This window comes from Misgurnus anguillicaudatus, chromosome 7, assembly GCF_027580225.2.
Source record: "Misgurnus anguillicaudatus chromosome 7, ASM2758022v2, whole genome shotgun sequence".
In the NCBI taxonomy this organism is placed as follows: Eukaryota; Metazoa; Chordata; class Actinopteri; order Cypriniformes; family Cobitidae; genus Misgurnus; species Misgurnus anguillicaudatus.
Genome location: NC_073343.2, coordinates 24,574,580 through 24,593,754, shown reverse-complemented (window position 1 = coordinate 24,593,754; position 19,175 = coordinate 24,574,580). Strand labels below are relative to the sequence as shown.

General features: G+C 35.1%; 1 protein-coding gene across 1 annotated transcript in view; it reads right to left on the bottom strand.

Moving 5' to 3' along the window:
- Positions 1–323: 323 nt before the first annotated feature.
- Positions 324–19,175, bottom strand: part of LOC141365357 (lysophospholipid acyltransferase 2-like) — a 71,801-nt gene continuing 52,949 nt past the window's right edge. Inside the window, exons 6-13 of the mRNA XM_073869637.1 lie at positions 18,904–18,958; positions 14,915–15,098; positions 12,384–12,576; positions 11,380–11,483; positions 11,228–11,292; positions 9,701–9,833; positions 9,213–9,364; positions 324–1,438 (exon numbers count right to left, since the gene is read on the bottom strand). Coding sequence (XP_073725738.1) covers positions 1,261–1,438; positions 9,213–9,364; positions 9,701–9,833; positions 11,228–11,292; positions 11,380–11,483; positions 12,384–12,576; positions 14,915–15,098; positions 18,904–18,958 — 1,064 coding nt within the window. The 3' untranslated portion in view covers positions 324–1,260. The remainder of the gene's footprint in view (positions 1,439–9,212; positions 9,365–9,700; positions 9,834–11,227; positions 11,293–11,379; positions 11,484–12,383; positions 12,577–14,914; positions 15,099–18,903; positions 18,959–19,175) is intronic.

Sequence of the window (19,175 nt, the reverse complement as noted above, 5' to 3'; positions counted from 1 at the left end):
AAAGTCTTTTGACACCTTTTAGAAAATAAAATTGTTAACAAAGACCGTTGCAGGCTTAATTTGGGCCCAACAAAAGCACAGACAAGCTTGAAAGTGCCTGACATTAAATGCATCTGCATACGCCCGATTGATGAACTTGTGGCACTATATTGTGTTGACCCAAGGACAACAAAAAAACTAAAACCACCCCAAACCCCAACCATAACCGAACCCTAAAATCAGAGGGAAATGATAAGTGAAAAACAATGGTCTACAAGCAGCTAATCCTAGTTGTAAGCTTAAACTTGAAACAAACTGTAAACTTATTTCTGAAATTTGATTGGTTGATTAAAATGGAAACTATGTAATACGGCTATTGCACTTATCGCATATGCGTGTGTAACATAACAATACAGGTTTTGTTAACAAACAAGCTGCGGTATTGAGTAAAATTAAACGGTCTTCTGATCATAGAGGAACATCTATTCATATGTCGTGGTCTAAAATGAGACTTTGAAGCCCTGAGGAAACCTACAATCCATACAAATCTCATAAATACAAACATTAATTAAACCGAAAGCCCTTGATAAAAATCAACATAAAAAATGGAAATTATTATAACAGAAATGAATACACTCCCTTTAAGATTAACACTCATTTCCCAACAGCACTGGACAAGCCAAAGAAAACCACAGATTATGAAGCTACAAAAAATAAAGAGACAAATAAAAATGGCAATGGATGGGAAATAAAGGCCTATAGTATGAGTTTGGCAACATACAAATCTTCTGTTATCTGACATTTTAGATGAATGGAAATGAGGTTATTTGTTTAATTCACTGCCAAACGCAGAAACTTTATGGGTACCATGTAGGTTGATTTCATTGCTACACTTCCTACACTAACATAGTGAAGCTCTCAGCCAATGACTGGTCCATTCCTGCAAAACACAATTCCCATACGATAGGCTTCTGGCCCTAAATACATAAGGGTTTAAGGCAACTTCAGATTAACCAATAAGTCAACTATTCGTCGCTTCCTATGATAAAGTCCCAAAATACACTTAATTTTCATCCTATAAAGATCCTCTGTTAAACAAAGCACAACAGTCTGGATGAGGGTGATCATTGGGTTTGGCACCTCTATTCTCCATCCACTGTTGTTGCTTGAGTTTATGTCTCTTTTGTTGTTTTTCAGGGAGAAACAGCCGCTCGGTGTCTCTCAGTATGGATGTCAGAGTTCCTCACAGCATTGTGCTTGTGCGAGCGGCTCTCCCTGTCCTCACGTGGCTTTCTGCTTCCGGTTGAAGTTATTGTCCGGAGTTGAGATGCAGTTGTGCTCGCTGGCCTGGATGCTGTTCTGATGCTGCTGGTGTTGTTTTTCATGTGAGCGTGTGGACTTGACGGGTAAAACCAGTATTAGCAACAAACAGATCAGGTGAATGCAGCAGTACCACGACCTGAAGAGATACAGAGAGGAAGATGTTAAAGTTATCCTTAAGTTGTTCCAAACCTGTATCTTTGTTTTGCTGAACACAAAGATATTTTGAAAAATGTTAAAGGTGCCAAAGAATGCATTGAAATAATATGTTATATTGTTATCTGATATCTACATAGAGTGTATGTGGCTTTATTACAGTGCAAAAATTATCCAGAAACATTTTTACAAACCTAGAATTTGCCCTTACACTGCAAAAAATAATAAAAAAAAAAAAATCATGAAAAACGAAAAAAAAATTGAAAATATCTAAAAATTCTTAAGTTAAGATGTTTTTTTTTCTTGATGAGCAAAACGAGAATTTTTAATTAATTAATTAAAGAATTTTTAGATATTTTTACTGAAAACAAGACAAAAATACTAAGAATTTTTTTCTTGAAAATCATTTTTTGCAGTGTAGACCATTTCATTCTACCTACACTGCAAAAAATTATTTTCTTGAAAAAATGTTCTTAGTATTTTTGTCTTGTTTTCAGTAAAAATATCTAAAAATTCTTAAATTATGATGTGTTTCTTAATGAGTAAAACGACCCAAGAAAATAAGTCTAGTTTTTAGACCAAAAACATCAAATTTAAGTGATTTTGTGCATAAAACAAGCAAAAAATCTGCCAATCAAGATTTTTTGCTTACCCCATTGGCAGATTTTTTTGCTTGTTTTATGCACAAAATCACAAATTGTTTATTTTTGGTCTAAAAACTAGACTTATTTTCTTGGGTCGTTTTGCTCATTAAAGTAGTGCTGCCTCACGATTAGTCGCGACTAATCGTTTGCAGAATAAAAGTTTTTGTTTACATAATAAATGTGTGTGTACTGTGAATAATAATTATGTTTATATAAATACAAACACATACGTGTATAATTTTAAGAAAAAAATATATTTATATAATAAATATTTATATTTATATATAATATAGATTATATATAAATATAAACATGTATATACACATGCAAATGTTTCTTAATTATATACATGCATGTGTGTATGCAGGGCTCGACATTAAGGCTTGTCCGCTTGTCCGGGACAAGTGGATTTTTTGTAGGACAAGTGTAAGAAAAAAATAGTTGTCCGACTGGACAAGTTAAATTTCAAACAATGTTACTTAACGTTATGTGCCGTTAACGACAGAGCAGAACACGCAGCGCAAACACCGAGCGGAATATTGAACAGAGAGCGCGACGTGCCGACACACACACACACACACACACACACACACACACGTTTACATGTTACTGTTATTGTTACTAAACAAGCTGGGCACGCATTAAACCTGATCAACGAACACGGAGGGGCGGGAGTCGCAGGATGGCGTGGAGTGGAGAGTGATGTTTCTTCAGGCTCCGGCGTAAATATAACGTAAATATATCACTGTGTGTCAAAAAAGCCGATTTAAGTCCGTATTTTTTCTCTTTTAAAGTTCGGTAAAAACACATAATGAGAATCTCTCTTTCAGCGCGCCTGCGTGTGCATGCGTCACGCGAATCTGACAGAGTTCGTCACTGTACATTAAAAATCCCACACAAACATTACAGCGTAAATGCTATAGGTTTAAGATTGATTTTATATATAACAGATAATATAGATACATTTATCCTGATAAGTTTTTTAAAACATGGTAAGGTTTTGATGTTTTGCTTTAGTGTTTTAATGTCAGACAATTATTGAAATGTGGGAAAAATGAAGAGAAAGGCAGCAGATACACACCATCCTTTTTCAGAAAGAGTAGCAAGAAGCAGCCAAATGAATCTTAGTAAAATACATTTCAGTGGCCTACAAAATTCACATGATTTTCTGGTCTCTATAGTTTTTTCAGCAATGGGACATATAAATTCTGGTTTCAAAGTAAATTTCAAAAGTTTTATTTGATTAAATAGTTTAAAAAACATGAGGTTGAATTATGACTATAAATTGTATGTTAATCTCAATTCATTTTAATTAAAATTAAAGTGTTGTAGCAATTGTATGTTATTCTGATTAACACACCTATAATACTTAAAAGTATTTTAAGGTTGAATGATAGAGATTTTATGTGCCACCCCAGAGTAACTGCTGGCCCCTGGCTGGCCACCTCTATGAAAAATCCCTTGCTCTGCCACTGATTAGCAAAACACAAAAAATACATTATATTATAAAACTTTACCCGGACAAGTGACTTTTGTGCATGGACAAGTGAAACACAAATTTACTTGTCCGAAGGACAAGTTCCTAAAAAAGGTAATGTCAAGCCCTGGTATGTGTATTTATTCATAATTATTATACACAGTACACCCACATATATTATGTAAACAAAAACTTTTATTCTGCAAACGATTAGTCGCGACTAATCGTGAGGCAGCACTACATTAAAGCAACATTATGTCGTTTTTTTACCTTTAAATAATGTCTCTAAAATTATTTCAGTGATAGAACAACTTTTAACTGGACAAATTGTACTGTTGCTGCAACCTGAGCAGCCTCCTAGCTGCTACAAGCTAGGGCTGAAACGATTCATCTTGTTACTCGATTAACTCGATTAAAAAAATTCCTTGAGGCAAAAATTCTGCCTCGAAGCCTCGTTAAATTCCTATGACGCTCACTACACGTGCCATAGCGCGTAATACATTTTGAATTTAGTTGGCGCGATGGCGGAGAGTAAATATGTCCATAAACGGCAGAGAGAGAATGTCTAAAGTTTGGGTTCATTATTCTTATCATTACATTACTTTCAGCATATGAACCGAAAACATCCACTGCTGTTTTACCAAGCATTGATGAAACAAGGTAACGTAGTTTTCGCTGATTTTAATCCCATACTGTATTTGTAGCGATGTCGTTATGCGGTTTGACTAGATATGATGTTTAGCTTTGATGTTTTAAGTAGTAGACGTATTCACGTTTAATTGCAAGAGAGTATAGCTTAAAAAAGAACCCCTTCACACACACGCATTGTCTCTCTCACGCGAGTCTGACCGATCGCGCAATGCATCACATATGCTTAAACCTTTATGTAGCCAAGCAACAATAATTTCAGCTGCATGCATTCACTGTATACAGCGGGACGTGATGTTGTGATTTTTCTAAAGGATTCTTAACCTAAAATGCACCGCAATGCAAGTGATGCAAACCAAATGCAGCGTTCTATTGAAAATGAATGTATGGATTTCTGCCGTACCAAAATGCAATGAATGAAGCAACTGAATGTCTGACTGGGGTGTCACTCTTCCTCACGCACAGAACGCGTGCACACACACAAACACAAATGCACGTACGCGCACACACACAGGTTGTTACCATAGCAAATAGGCTCACCACAGAAATTATATATTATTTGTTAGTAGCCTAATGGTAAATGCTGCAGGTGTAGAAATGTACATAAACCAGATATTTACTTTGATGTCAGGGCTAGAATACAGCATGAAACCTGTTGTGCATATTAATAAATTAAAGTGCTTAATTGTTGGCACTGGCACTTATAAACACTATATGGGTAAAAATTGAAATAAATAGGCTTATTTTTTGGAACCAAATGTCAATAACTCAGTTTTTTTAAGAAATAAAAGCCAAATGCTTGAACATTTTATAGCCACGTCATTTTCGTTATGCATTATTTGTTTTGGTTGTTTAAAAACACACAAAAAAATTATCCGATTACTCGATTAATCGATCGATTCAGTGCTAGATTAATCGATTACAAAAAATATCGATAGCTGCAGCCCTAGTAGGAAACACAGCCCCGCCCCTCCCCCTGCCTGCAGAAGAGTGTCTGATACCAGGCACTGTTGCGCTTTTCAACCACATGGGAGAGCTGTAAGTCATTTTTACATGGAAACTACATAGTGTTGCTTTAAGAAAAAGCATCCTAATTTAAGAATTTTTAGATATTTTTACTGAAAACAAGACCAAAATTCTTAGTATTTTGCCTTGTTTTCAGTAAAAATATAAAAAAAATCTTAAATTAATGAATTAAAAATTCTCGTTTTGCTCATCATAACATCTTAACTTAAGAATTTTTTGATATTTTAATTTTTTTACTTTCTTACTTAGTAATTTTGTGTTGTTTTCAGTAAAAAATGTCTAAAAATTCTTAACTTAAGATGTATTTTCTTGATGAGCAAATGACCTAGGAAAATAAGTCTAGTTTTTAGACAAAAAATATAAACTTTAATTAAATTAGTGCTTACAACAAGCAAAAAAAGAAATCTGTTAATGGAATAAGAACAAATTTCTTGAAATAAGTTAACTTTTTTCATAAACACTCAAGAACAAAAATCTTATTCCATTTGAGGAAAATTTGCTTAAAAATAATATTTCTTGTCTAAAAACTAAACTTATTTTCCTAGGTCATTTTGCTCATCAAGAACATATATCTTAATTTTAGAATTTTTAGATATTTTACTGAAAACAAGACAAAAATTCTAAATAAGAGAGTTATTTTTTGCAGTGTATTACCTTATTTAAAAGGGTCATGAATAATAATTTTGAGCTCTGCTCTGATTGGCTGTCAGTCAGTGGCTGGTACCTCTTAAAGCAAACAGACCTTATACAGTCCATAAATATTGGGACAGAGGCACATTTTGCGTAATTTTCCTGTTTACCAAACTGTATTCCAGTTACAGTCATATTATGAATATTGGCTTACAGTGCATGCTCTCAAAAGTAATGGGACAGTTGACTTAAAAGCTGTTTTATGGACAGATATTGTCTATTTGTTAAATAATTTCCTCATGAATGACAGATGTTAAAGGTCTGGAGTTAATTTTAAGTGTGGTATTTGCATTTGGAAGCTGTGGCTGTGAACCCAAATCATTCGGTTCAGGGACCAGGGCCGGCCCGAGGCATAAGCGAACTAAGCAGCCGCTTGGGGCCCCGTGGCCACCAAGGGGGCCCCCAATTGTTTTTTTTTTACAATTAAATAACTTAAACAAGTAATATAAATGAATGAATATGTATGAATGAATGAATACAAATGAATAAATGAAAAACTCAAGACAAAAAAATCTGATTTGCAGACAACTAGCTAGCGTTTGAGACTCATGTGCAATATAGACACCTCGCGTGCATTGACAATTCGCGCCGGTGTGCAAGTGCGCGTAACTGTAATAAATGATAAGCCATGTCACAGAACAATATGTATCCCTCTGGTGCCGAAAAGAGAAAGAAGAAAAGGACATTGCGGATTAATATGCAAATTTAAATAGGGAAAGTTTATAATTTTACGTGTTTAAAGGGCTTGCAAATGTTAACATTTCAAGTGATTTTAAACCATTTAACCCGCAAAAAGGCACTAAAGTAAGAAGCTTTCTGGACACACATGTGTTTGTATGTTATGATTAATTTAATTTGATTTCTGTACCTAATGCTAATTTTAGCCCTTACTTAATGTGCAACTTTGTTCTTTAAATAAATGTTTGTAATTTCTTTATTTTTTTAATTAAGAAATTGGCGATGAGGCCCCCAAACAAATTCTGCTTAGGGCCCCTAAGATGCTCGGACCGGCACTGTCAGGGACATCTCCATGCAAGTGATACAGACCATATTTAGGTTTCAAAAACACAACAAATCCATCAGAGAGATAGCAGGAACATTAAGAGTGGCCAGATCAACACTTTGGTACATCCTGAATAAAAAACAACACACTGGTTAGCTCAGCAACATAAAAATCCTGTATGTCTATATAGGATTACAGTGGTGGATGATCGCATTATCCTCTCCATGATAAAGAAAAAGCCACGCTTTTAAATGCAAATACAACACTTAAAATCAACTCCAGACCTTTAACATCTGTCATTCATGAGGAAATTATTTAACAAATAGACAATACCTGTCCATAAAACAGCTTTTAAGTCAACCTTCCCATTACTTTTGACCCCTTTAAAAAAGGGGAGCTACATATTAAACGGCTGTAATTCCTAAATCCTTCAGCCAATTTGGAACTGAATACCCTCAAAATAAAGCTGAGAGCATGCACTGTAAGCCAATATTATATTATAATATAAGCCATAATATGACTGTAACTGGAATACATTTTGGTAAACAGCTAAAATAACACAAAATGTGCCTCTGTCCCAATATTTATGGACCTGACTGTATGTTTGAGCATGTATCAGACGAAGATACAGATTTTGAGAATTTTGTGCAGTGTGTAAATTTTAGCAGCATCTAGTGGTGAGGTTGCGAATTGCAACCAACGGCTCAGTCCACTGCCCAACCATTGCTTTTGAAATGCATAAAGAAGCTACGATAGCCACCACCGGACAAACATGTCATCGTCGGAGACAACTTAGTAAACAAGTTTGTCCGTTAAGTGCTTTTGTAGAAACATGGCAGCACAAAATGGCGACTTCCATGTAAGGGGACCCTCGGTGTATGTAGATAAAAACGTCTCATTCTAAGGTTATAAAAACATAACGGTTCATTTTAAAAGGTCTTTATACACCACTGACAATTTAGTTTTGTATGTTATTTTGCATTTCTTTCAAGAGATCCTTCTAAAAATTACACATTGCACCATTAAGTATAGATCCTACAAAACGTAAGTATTAGTTAATGTCAATAGTAAAACCTCCGCCTAAACCTTAGCATGTAGCATTAAAGGCGGGGTACATGATTTTTGAATAACACTTTGGAAAAGGGAGTCGGGCAGATTACCAAAAAACACTTGTAGCCAATCAGCATTAAGGGGTGTGTCTACTAACCAATATTGTTGCCTGGGTTGCGTATGTGTGGGGCGGGTCTATCAAAAGAAGGTTCGGATTCTATTGGGGTAGGGGAGTGTTTGTTTAGGTGATTTTTAATATCAACATTGGCTTTCAGAAATCATGCACCCCGCCTTTAACTAGCAAATAGCACTAATTTAGCAGTGACAACTTTGTTTTTAGCATTGTTACAACATTGTAATTAATTGAATGTGTAATTTAATGTTGGGGCATACATCTCGACTGTTACGTCATAGTTGGTGTTATGTTGATATTGGCCTGTTTTCCAGCAGTCTTTTGCATGCCCGAGGTTTACATAAGAAGAAAACAATCGCTTTTGAGGCTCACGGTGTGCCATAACCATGAACAGAGCTCTTATTATTCATCTATGCCTAGCTAAATACAATTTTACATTCTACGGCACCTTTAATAATCAAACAGATCTGGGGCACTATGGAAGTAAATGGTGCCCAAGATCTGCTTGTTTAAAAATATCCTTTTAAATATCTTGATTTGTATTCAGCAAAACAAAGAAAAAAAATCTAGGCTTTACCACTCCATATCTTAACAATGAAGTCCCCTTAGACCCAACATCTTCTGAACATATGCTTCTTGACCCAGCTGGGCTCTGACCCCCTTCAATCCTATCGCAGCGCTCCTTAATTAAAATGCTTTATGCTTTTCAAGGGTGAACTCACTTAACACCGTTCCGACAAATGACCGTCACAGATTTCTTTTATCTCAGCCGAGCCTGTGAAATAAATGATCCACTCCCATGCAGATCATAAAGTGTCACCAGCCGGGTAAAGATAAATTCACATTCTCATTTTTACCTGTCAGCTTCACGTCGTCCGCTAATAACTTTCAGCAATGGCTCAACGATACGGGTGAGTTTATGATATCTTCCGAAATCCTTTCTCTTCCTCATTAATGTTTTATCACCCAAGCTTGCTCGTAAATAAACTGAAATGGCCGATCCACTGAGGTCCCTAACAGCATCAGGATCTGTCCTTGTATTATGCTGTATAAACAAAAAGTGTCACATATTGGTGCATTACTAACCTATAAAACTTAAGTGAAGGCCCCACTGTCAGCAGTACAAATGGCACAACAGTGTAACAAATGGCAATCTGCGTGCAGGCCCACGTGATCACGTCGTAGATGAGCTTGAGTGTGGCTGAGCTCAGGAAGTGCTGTCTTACATTGTGCCTGACCTGAAATACAAAAAAATGGTAGTGGATTTGTTATGGAGTTTGCTAAGGATCCAACAGAGCATGTAGCGAAATACATGGGCTAGATAGATAGTTTATATTCAGAGCAGCTTTTTAAAAGGACCTCTGCTACCAAATGACCTACTTTATATTTTAGTTGGGGAAACTTTGATCATTACCACACAGCAGATATACAGAATGTGATTTCACAAATAATAGCCTTAAATGTCTTAGTTTTTTTACAAACTTTCCATTACCTGAAAGAGCTCAGAACGAATCTATAAAAATAAACTAGCTAGACCTTGTTTTGGTAGCTCATCCCATTTAAAAAACACTCACCGCTCGTGCTGCCTTCGTCATGACGATGCCCGTAATGAAGGTCAGGTAATACCCCGGGTACACTCCATGCCATAGGGCCGAGAGCAGGAACGTGGCCGCTGTCGGATTGTACGGGCAACGCTCGTAACAAACCCTGCAAGCAACGGCATCATAACAGCTTAAAATGTGATTTTCAAAATGATTTTGTTCTGAGGAAGGCATGGGCTGGTATGAGATTTTGGCGGTATGATAACCTTAAAGAAGGGGTGCATGATTTGGAAAAGGGAGTCGGGCCGAGTACCAAAACACACTTGTAACCAATCAGCGGTAAGGGGCGTGTCTACTTACCGACATCGTTGCCTGGTTTGCGTATGTCTATCACAAGAAGGTCTAGATTCTATTGGGGTAGGGGCGTGTTTGTTTAGGTGATTTTAAATATCAACACTGGCTTTCAGAGATCATGCACCCCGCCTTTAAAGGATTAGTCCATTTTCTTAAAAAAAATCCAGATAAATCACTCACCACCATGTCATCCAAAGTGTTGATGTCTTTCTATGTTCAGTCGAGAAGAAATTATGTTTTTTTGAGGAAAACATTCCAGGATTTTTCTCATTTTAATGGACTTTAATGGACCCCAACACTTAGGTTAGAAATATGCACTTTTAAACCACAAATTCTCACCTATCTCTGGTCATGTGATGCGCCAGCGCGACCTCATGCAATACGTCATCACGTAAAGAGTTCACGGATGATGTATGCGAAACTACGCCCCAGTGTTTACAAGTGTGGAGAAAGAGGAGCGTTCCGACGTAGTTGTATGTGGAATGATACTAATTAATGTCTTTGTGTCAGTTTATTTTTTAAAAAGGTCCACAAATGTGCATTTCATATATGTAACACGTGACCTTTCGACATCATTACGCAATTACGTTAGGTCGCGCTACCGCGTCACAGGACCGGAGATAGACGAGAAATTGTGGTTTAAAAGTGCATATTTTTTATTTTTGTTGTCAAAAATGACAATCGTTTCCCTAGATAAGACCCTTATCCCTCGTTTGGGATCATTTAGAGTCCTTTGAAACTCTGTTAAAAAGAACTGTTAATTGTTGAGTTAGGTGTTAAGTGTTGGGGTCCATTAAAGTCCATTAAAATGAGAAAAACTCTGGAATGTTTTCCTCAAAAACATAATCTCTTCTTGACTGTACAAAGAAAGACATCAACATTTTGGATGACATGGTGGTGAGTAAATTATCTGGATTTTTTTTAAGAAATGGACTAATCCTTTAAGCAAAAATACAAACAACGTCTATATACAAACAACCGGACACAATACATTTTATTTTTAAGCAACATACAACATGTATGCCGGGTGAAAAAAAAGCCTTTAAATTATATAAAAAATATTTTTGTAATATATATTAAATGTAAAGTACATGACTCAATCATTTAATTAGTTTTGTGTAAACCCAGCTTATACTTTGCAAAATGTTAGTGGTTTTGAAACCTTGACTCTTTAAAACCGGCCTATGCCTATTCTAAGGCGCTTACCTTTTTAACCAAAGGGCTGTCTGAATGTTCCAGTTATCCAGGAACATCTTAAAGCTGGTGGCAAACTGTGTGGAACATAAGGAAAAAATTATATGTTAGGATTTGGGTCCACTTATACTGGTGGAACTACTTTAGCAGATTCTGTCTCTTACCTCAATGTCCAGTACATTTAAGTTTGATATTCTGTCCCATTTTGGGGTACCGTCTGTGTTATAGCCATTAAACCCAAAACCAGCTGCATTATTGATGGCATCAGCTGTAGAATAAGTAAGGATTTATTTGTAATTAATACAGTGGAGAAATGTAAAAATTCACCAAAAAATTTTGAGATTTTTATTTTACAAAAATCAGTACACTTGTTTCACAAAAGAAAAAGAAACAAACATTATTCTAATGCAGCTTTCATGTAAATGTTGTTATAATTTTTAGCAATGACCAATAAGATCTTAATTTTTTACAAACTAGTTGGGATGACGTATTTTTACCTGGAAGTTACCAGGACATTTTGTGCTAAAAAGCCCATTAATTTTTCCATAGACTTTTGAATTATCTTAAAAAATAAGCTCTGCATGTGTTTGACAAAAGTTGATCACACTTTTTTTATCCAACAAGTTAATCTTCACAGATGAACACAAAAAGTCTAAAGGTGTTTATTAGAAATAGAAAAACATTTAAACTTCAAAAACTTCTGTGAAGATTATCTTGTTGGACAAAACATGTGTCATAAACTTTTGTTAAACACATAGCTTATTTATTGCAATAACTAAAAAGTCTATAGGAAAAATGTATGGGTGTGGGAACCAGTGTCCCGCTAACTTCCGGGATTGGCCTACAAAAAACGTCATCTCTGTGATGGGATTTCTTGCCAAGGAATGATCACATTTGGTGGTTATTGGCTCTGTTCAAAATCAATCATGATAGGAACTTGCAAATATACAATAATTTGTGCTTAGCATCACACATAGAAAATGTAATGCCTTTTTTTGACACATGATGGCAGTATAACACAACACACTGTCTGAACATGCAAGGACTTCTTTAAATCATCCAAAAGAATTTCTAACATTGAAGGAAGCAGATGATCTTTATCACCCGTATATACAGATCAAAATGTATTATTCAAAAATAATACCCAGTGCCCATCTGTCCTACTCACCTAACGTCCATATAAAGTAGTACTTGGGGCGCAATGCCAGCATGGAGATGTAGAGGTATAGGACCTGGATGTAGAAGGGGTTAGAGGCCATGAATGAGTCATCGATGACATAATCAGTGGGGTAAGCGGTGTAGATCACCATATAAACCATCAGGGACACAGCGCACGTGCACAGCTTCTGGATCACATCCCACTACAGGAACAACACAAATATCATCACTGAGATCACATAAGATCATTCACATCTTAAAAATGTGTTTTAAACTGTCAATAAATAGTTTCAAGCTGTGGCACAGTCGGCAAAAACACTTTAGCTACACTGTAAAAAAATTCCTTGTTGCACTTACATTTTTAAGTTAAATCAACTTGAATTTTCTATTCATTTCAACTTTCTTGACTAGTAAGAAGTTGCTATAAATTATAAAACTTGAATTAGCTTAAGTTAATTCAACTTTATTTTTATATTTTATAGCAACTTACATTTTTAAGTTAAATCAGCTTACAATCATTACTATCACTTTAATTACTATTAAAAATAATAAGTGCAACATGATGAGTTGTCACAACTTTTAAAATAATTGTGAAAAGTCAACTTAATTTTATAAGCTATAACAACTCACCTGTAGTTATAACAACTCATCTATAGTCAAGATAAATAAGTTTAAATGACTTGTAAATCTGAGTTGATGTCAACAAAAAAATGTAAGGCAGCAAAGTATTTTTTACAGTGTGGTGTTAACTCAGAGAAGTTAAATTTATTATTTTTTAGGGCAACAATTTTTCTCAATTTTTTTTAAGTAATGTGAACTAAAACAACTTTGAACTTAAAATTTCTAGTAATTCCAACTTAATTCAGCAAGTTTACTTAAAGTAAACTTAATTTTAAGTTGTTTTAACTTGAAATAATTAGTAATATCAATTGCTCTGCATCTCCATTTAGTTAACCATGGTCTTGGTCTCGTCTTGGAATCGACCATTTTTACTCGGTCTCAGACAAAGAGGACTCTGAATTTTATTTCAAGAAAGGTCAAGACCACAACTGATGGCACATCACAAATTTATTGTTTATTATTAATTTTATGCAGTTTATTCAGGTTTGGCATATGATGTTGGCATTGTATAAGCATTGTTTAAGTTTCTCCCAATGACAATTTTTCTAATTTTATTACTAAAAACACTTTGCATTGTGTTAAGTGGATGGCGAGCCATTTAAAGACAGTTCAGAATAAATGGTTAAGTTGATTTCAGTCTTGGTCTTGACTTGGTCTCGGCCTGTCTTGGTCTTGACTTGGTCTCTGCCTGTCTTGGTCTTGACCCTTTAAAGTCTTGGTCTTGTCTCGGTCTTGGCCTGTCTTGGTCTTGGTCATGACTTGGTCTCGGTTTAGGTGGTCTTGACTACAACACTATTAATTATGTAAGAGCATAAACCTCTATGAAATTTTATTAACAAATATTTAAGTAGTTAAAGTTCTCATCAGTTCTTAGTCTGTGAAAAAGCTTAAATAATCATAATATTCATTATGGTATTCCTTACAACACCTACTTTTTTAGGTTCATTTTACTTGAATTATTTAGTTTAATGGATCTATATGCTTAAAAGTTAAATGAACTAAGATTTTTTAAGTGTATGTGCAAAAAACTAAATATTAAGTAATGTTCACTTCATTGCTTAAGTAAAGAAAATAATAAATATATAAAATTTAGACATTTATGCTGTTTCATGAATTGTTTAGTGCCGGGTTTCCCAAATCAGTAATAAGCCGTCATTGTGTGATAGAAAAGTTTTTGAATGCAAATTCCTTTCTTCTTGCTGCTGAGCTGATTCAGCAAATGTTATGTTGTTGTTTGTCAATTGGGGATGAAACTCATACATCACTGACAGTATTTAATGAGCTTTGAAGCATTTACAAGTGATTTGGGAGATGGTTAAAACCATTGCTGAAAGCCATTCAATTGAGAGAGAGAAGCACTGTATTATTCCTGAGGAGGAAATGGTGTTAAGAGCGCTTTTATTACCATCTATACAAAACTGCTTATATGAGAAATATGAGATTCTGTCTGTAAAGGTTTTCATTGCAAAATAAAAACATAAGTAAAAACCCAGCTCTCTTTAGGACACATAAAGAGTAAAACATTACTTTAGCAGTACAAAGGTCTTGAATTTGATTTCCAGGGAACGCATACTGATAAAATGTGTATGACATTGAAAGCACTGTGTTGCTTAAAATAAAAGTATTCGCCAGAAGCTTAAACAGTAGTGTTTAGCTTAAATGCGCCTTTACAGTATGTTGTGTACGTCCTTTATCTGGCTTAACACAGTCACACAACACCAGCATTGTTCCTCACGAATCAAGTTTCCTCACCAAAAATAAAAAAAACAGGTTCTTCCTCACGCAAGGTTTCATGTTTAATCTTGTTTAATTTACCGTGACTCTCTCTATTTACACTAAATGGAACAAAAGCCAAATCTCAGCTCTGATATGAAACACGTGATCACTAGAGGATGAAAGACAGGAGATGGGTCGCTGTACCTTAGGTGAAGGGTCGCTCTGCTTCAGTTTTCCGTTCTCTTTGCCGTTTGACTCCAGGTGTTTGGGCTCGTAGCATTTGCCTTCTATAAAGGCGATGTAATCATTGTAGGAGCAGGTCGGTCCTGCCAGCATTCCCATGAAATTACAGTTATAGCTTAGATACTCCAGCAGGCTGGGCATCTTTCTGTAAAGAAATCATAAAAGAGAAAAACATAAAATTGTCATGTAAACATACAGGGCTCTATCTTACCCCCGGCGCAATGCACGACGCAAGTGTCGTTTGCTGTTTAAAGGTTTTAATGAAAAAAATAACAATTTCAATACAAGTGAAAAACAACACAATTATTTACAGAGGTGGAAAGTAACGAATTACATTTACTCACGTTACTGTAATTGAGTATTTTTTTTACTTTTTTGAGTAGTTTTTAAAATCTGTACTTTTACTTTTACTTAAGTATGTTTTATTTAAAGTATTGTACTTAACTACATTTTAAATCATATCCGTTACTGAGTAAAAAAATATTTTAAAAAGCAAGGTGATAAAGATGCGCAACGGATGTAAATGGGCGGGGCCCGGGGGAACGCGCAAAAAGAACCATGGAGACGGACGAGACAGGTGCGCGCTAATGCAGACCCGCCTCAGTTCAAATCTTATGAAAGAAACCCCTGGTCATATTCAAGCGACCACTTTCCACTGACGCGAAGCGAGTGTTTTTATTTCAATGAAAGGTAGGATTCATGCTCTTAAGTACGAAATTGCACGACGCGTTTTTAATACCATGCGCATTATCTTCCGAGGTCTAGCAGCGTCGCGTCAAGTCAAACACAACTTCAAAACGTCCTCGAGAATGCGCAGGTCATTAGACATTGCAGAGAGAGAGAGAGAGAGAGAGCGAGAGAGAGAGAGCGAAAGAGAGAGAGAGAGAGAGAGAGAGAGAGAGAGAGAGAGAAGAATAAAGGTCATCAGGTACCCAGGTCAGGGAAGTAAGAAGATAATAAACGTGTCAAATGTATATAGACATGGCACTCATCTCATTATATGCTCATTTAAACTATATATAGTTTAATAAAATAATGTATGTAACCAGCAATACATCAGCAGTTACAACCTTAGTGATTGTATTTACAAGCTGCTGACCACCTCACATGTAAAAATCATTAAACAATTCCATAAATGTTTCTTACTTTAAAAAAGCTTTTTATTTTATTAACTTTTTGTTATTGCACTTTAATTGTAAAGATGTTCCTACAATTAAAAACAACTAGTTTGAGATGTACATAAAGTGGGAAAATAGCATTGTGTGTTACTGTTATTTTCAATTCTCCCTCTACCTGAAGAGGTCAACCTGTGACGTATCGATCATCTATTGGTTTCAAGTTTTCACGTGATATATATTTGCAGATCAGAGTTCACCAAACTCTGGAACAAGCCGAAATAAAAAAAATTGCATAAGCTTGCGTTTGATGAATGGATTTGCATGCATATGAATGGAAATCAATGGAACAACTAATTAAAGAACATTAGGGTCCTTGCACACACTTCCACAATAGTGTAAAAAACTGTTAAATGTAATGCAAGATTTAGTACATAAAAGTATTTGATTTTTAATAGTCAATTTGTCAAAAAAGCAAGCTTAACTCATTCTCCGCCAGCTTTTTTTTTTTTTTTTGAAAAGTTTTGCCCGCTAGCATTTTTTGTGATGCAAACACATCAAATGAGAGAACAGACCCTAAACAAAACGGGAAATATACTTTATATCTTTATTTCTCTGTTTATGAACTATTAAATCCATTTTTTTTCTTCTTCAAAAATACACATTTTGAGAAAAAAGCTGAAATAATTGCATTTTTAGTGAAGGAATTTTGTAAGAGATCAGATTCATAACGATTATCAAAACATGCACGGAGTGTAAAATTAACAAATAATTTTTTCCTTCAGGTTTTTTTAAATTGGGTTATCGGTATTACAGATTACCATAAAAACTCATCAGGAAAAATTTTTTTCAGGCAAATGTTTTCTCTTAATTGACGATATAACTTGTCAATAGCGGAGAAAGAGTTAAAGGGATCTTTCAACCAAAAATTATAATACTGTTATCATTTTCTCATCCTCATGTTGTTCTAAACCTGTATGAATTTCTTTTTTATGATGAAAACAAAATAAATATTTTGATAAATGATGGTAAACACACAGCTGATTGTAACTATTCCGTTCCATAGTAGGAAAAACAACTACGATGGAATTCAATGGGTACCCTCAACTGTGTTCTTACCATAATTTATACCATAAAAAAATCTTCTTCATCATTTATCACAATACTTCCATAATATTTGTTTTCCTACTATGGAAGTCAATGGTTGCAGCAGCTGTGTGCTTGCTTACCATCATTTATCAAAATATTTTCTTTTTTGCTCATCAAAATAAAAAACTCACACAACGAGTTGAGTAAATTAAATAAAGGATGACAGATTTAAATTTTGGGGGGAAACTATGAATTTGATTTGGCTTAATCTGGTGATGAACATACATGACAGTGGGACAGCAATAGCACTTATCAACTTTTGTTAGGATACTTAACACTGCGACCACAAACGTTTTTTCAGTACTATAACAAGGATTTCATAATTCATAGTTCAAAACTGCACTGTTTAGTTCTAGGGTGTGACTTCCCAACCCCCCTTTAAAATCCTGACAACTTCCTGTGTGGACACTAGCTCACATGATAAAGTGGGAATTTTCCGTTGCTTGGCAACAGTCTTCAGGCCCTGCTTGATAAGCTGTTTTTCGGGACATGCAGCAGTTGGGTTGTTTTGAAAATGACAGTGCAAGATTATACTCAAAACTGTTGTGAATTTTGTGCACTGTTTAAAGGGATTAATACACACCTTATTGGTATGTTGTAACAGTTTCCATACCATACTTAAAGAAAGGGGAAGTGCAGCAGTTTTAATATTAAAACTCTTTCTTCTGACCAATATGTGGGTTGACTTTCTGAGGAATGTAAATATGCTTTGCCCTTTTTTAAAAATAAAAACTTCCTTAAAATTTTGTGACCCTTTCTGTGAAATCTAAGTTTGATTTATGTCATTAATTTCTGACATGACCTCACTCAGTCAATATTAAAAATATCAATGTTAAGTTTTGACAGAATGGTCTTTACCTAATGTAGGATGATTTTACTGACAGGGTCACATTTTGAAGCATTCTTAAACAAGTTTTGCTTTCATCAATGATAAATGATGATGAATTATTCATGCCATTCTGTTTGATGCCGACAGTGGCACAGAAATAATGCACTGTGCCTTTAAGATACTTCAGACATTAAGTCAAATTCAACTTGTGATTGAAAATACAGTATACGTTTGCTACAAATATCACTTTATTTAATGAATATATCTTTCAAAAACTGAAAATTGTTCATTAAAAAAAAGAAACAAAATAAAGTGTCTGAAAAATAACTGAAAATAAAAATGCTAATCAAAATAAACTAACTATACCATAACTAGTAGCCAATCCTACTAAGGTCATATTAGTACTGGACCACATGTCTGTAGTGGCTGCAAAAAAATAAATTCCTTACAGATCCTTAAGAATAGCATCATTAACTTCCCTAAATTTGGAATTGCTGTTTAGAGAATGTATGTTTTACCTGGCAGTTCATAATGCTTATCAAAGTTTTGCATCATTTCTTTAAATGCTGCTTTTAACACTGTATTAAATGGTTTTGCAATGTTTTGCGTTGCACTGTCAGTTAATCAACACCATCTGATACTGTCGTTTATACAGGTGCTGCAGCTCCCCCTTGTGTTTTTTGGAGAGATGTGCAATCATTGCGATGATTTGAAATCATCGCGATGAGGTCAAAGAATTCGCGATGAGACGATTATTTAATCATTGTGACAGCCCTAATAGTGGACACACTTTTTTTTAATCAGGCAGATAGTAAAAGAGTGATCTCAACCCACACAAACATACCTTTCACACATACCTGACAGCAAGATACTTCTGAGAGGGCTTTAGATGCTCTTCTCTTTTGGTCATACCTGTGGAAATAACACAAAACATAGTCCAACATATCAAATACAGCCCTTTAATGCATTGCAAATTAGGAACATGTTCAAGGTGATTATAAAGCTGCAGGATTACTGCAGTAGCAGTGATTTGTACTATACTGTAGTAGTACTGCAGTCTGGTTTACACTACCCTGAAGAAACAGCAGATAAACTCTAAGACAGCAAATATGTGTGAATGACGCCAATG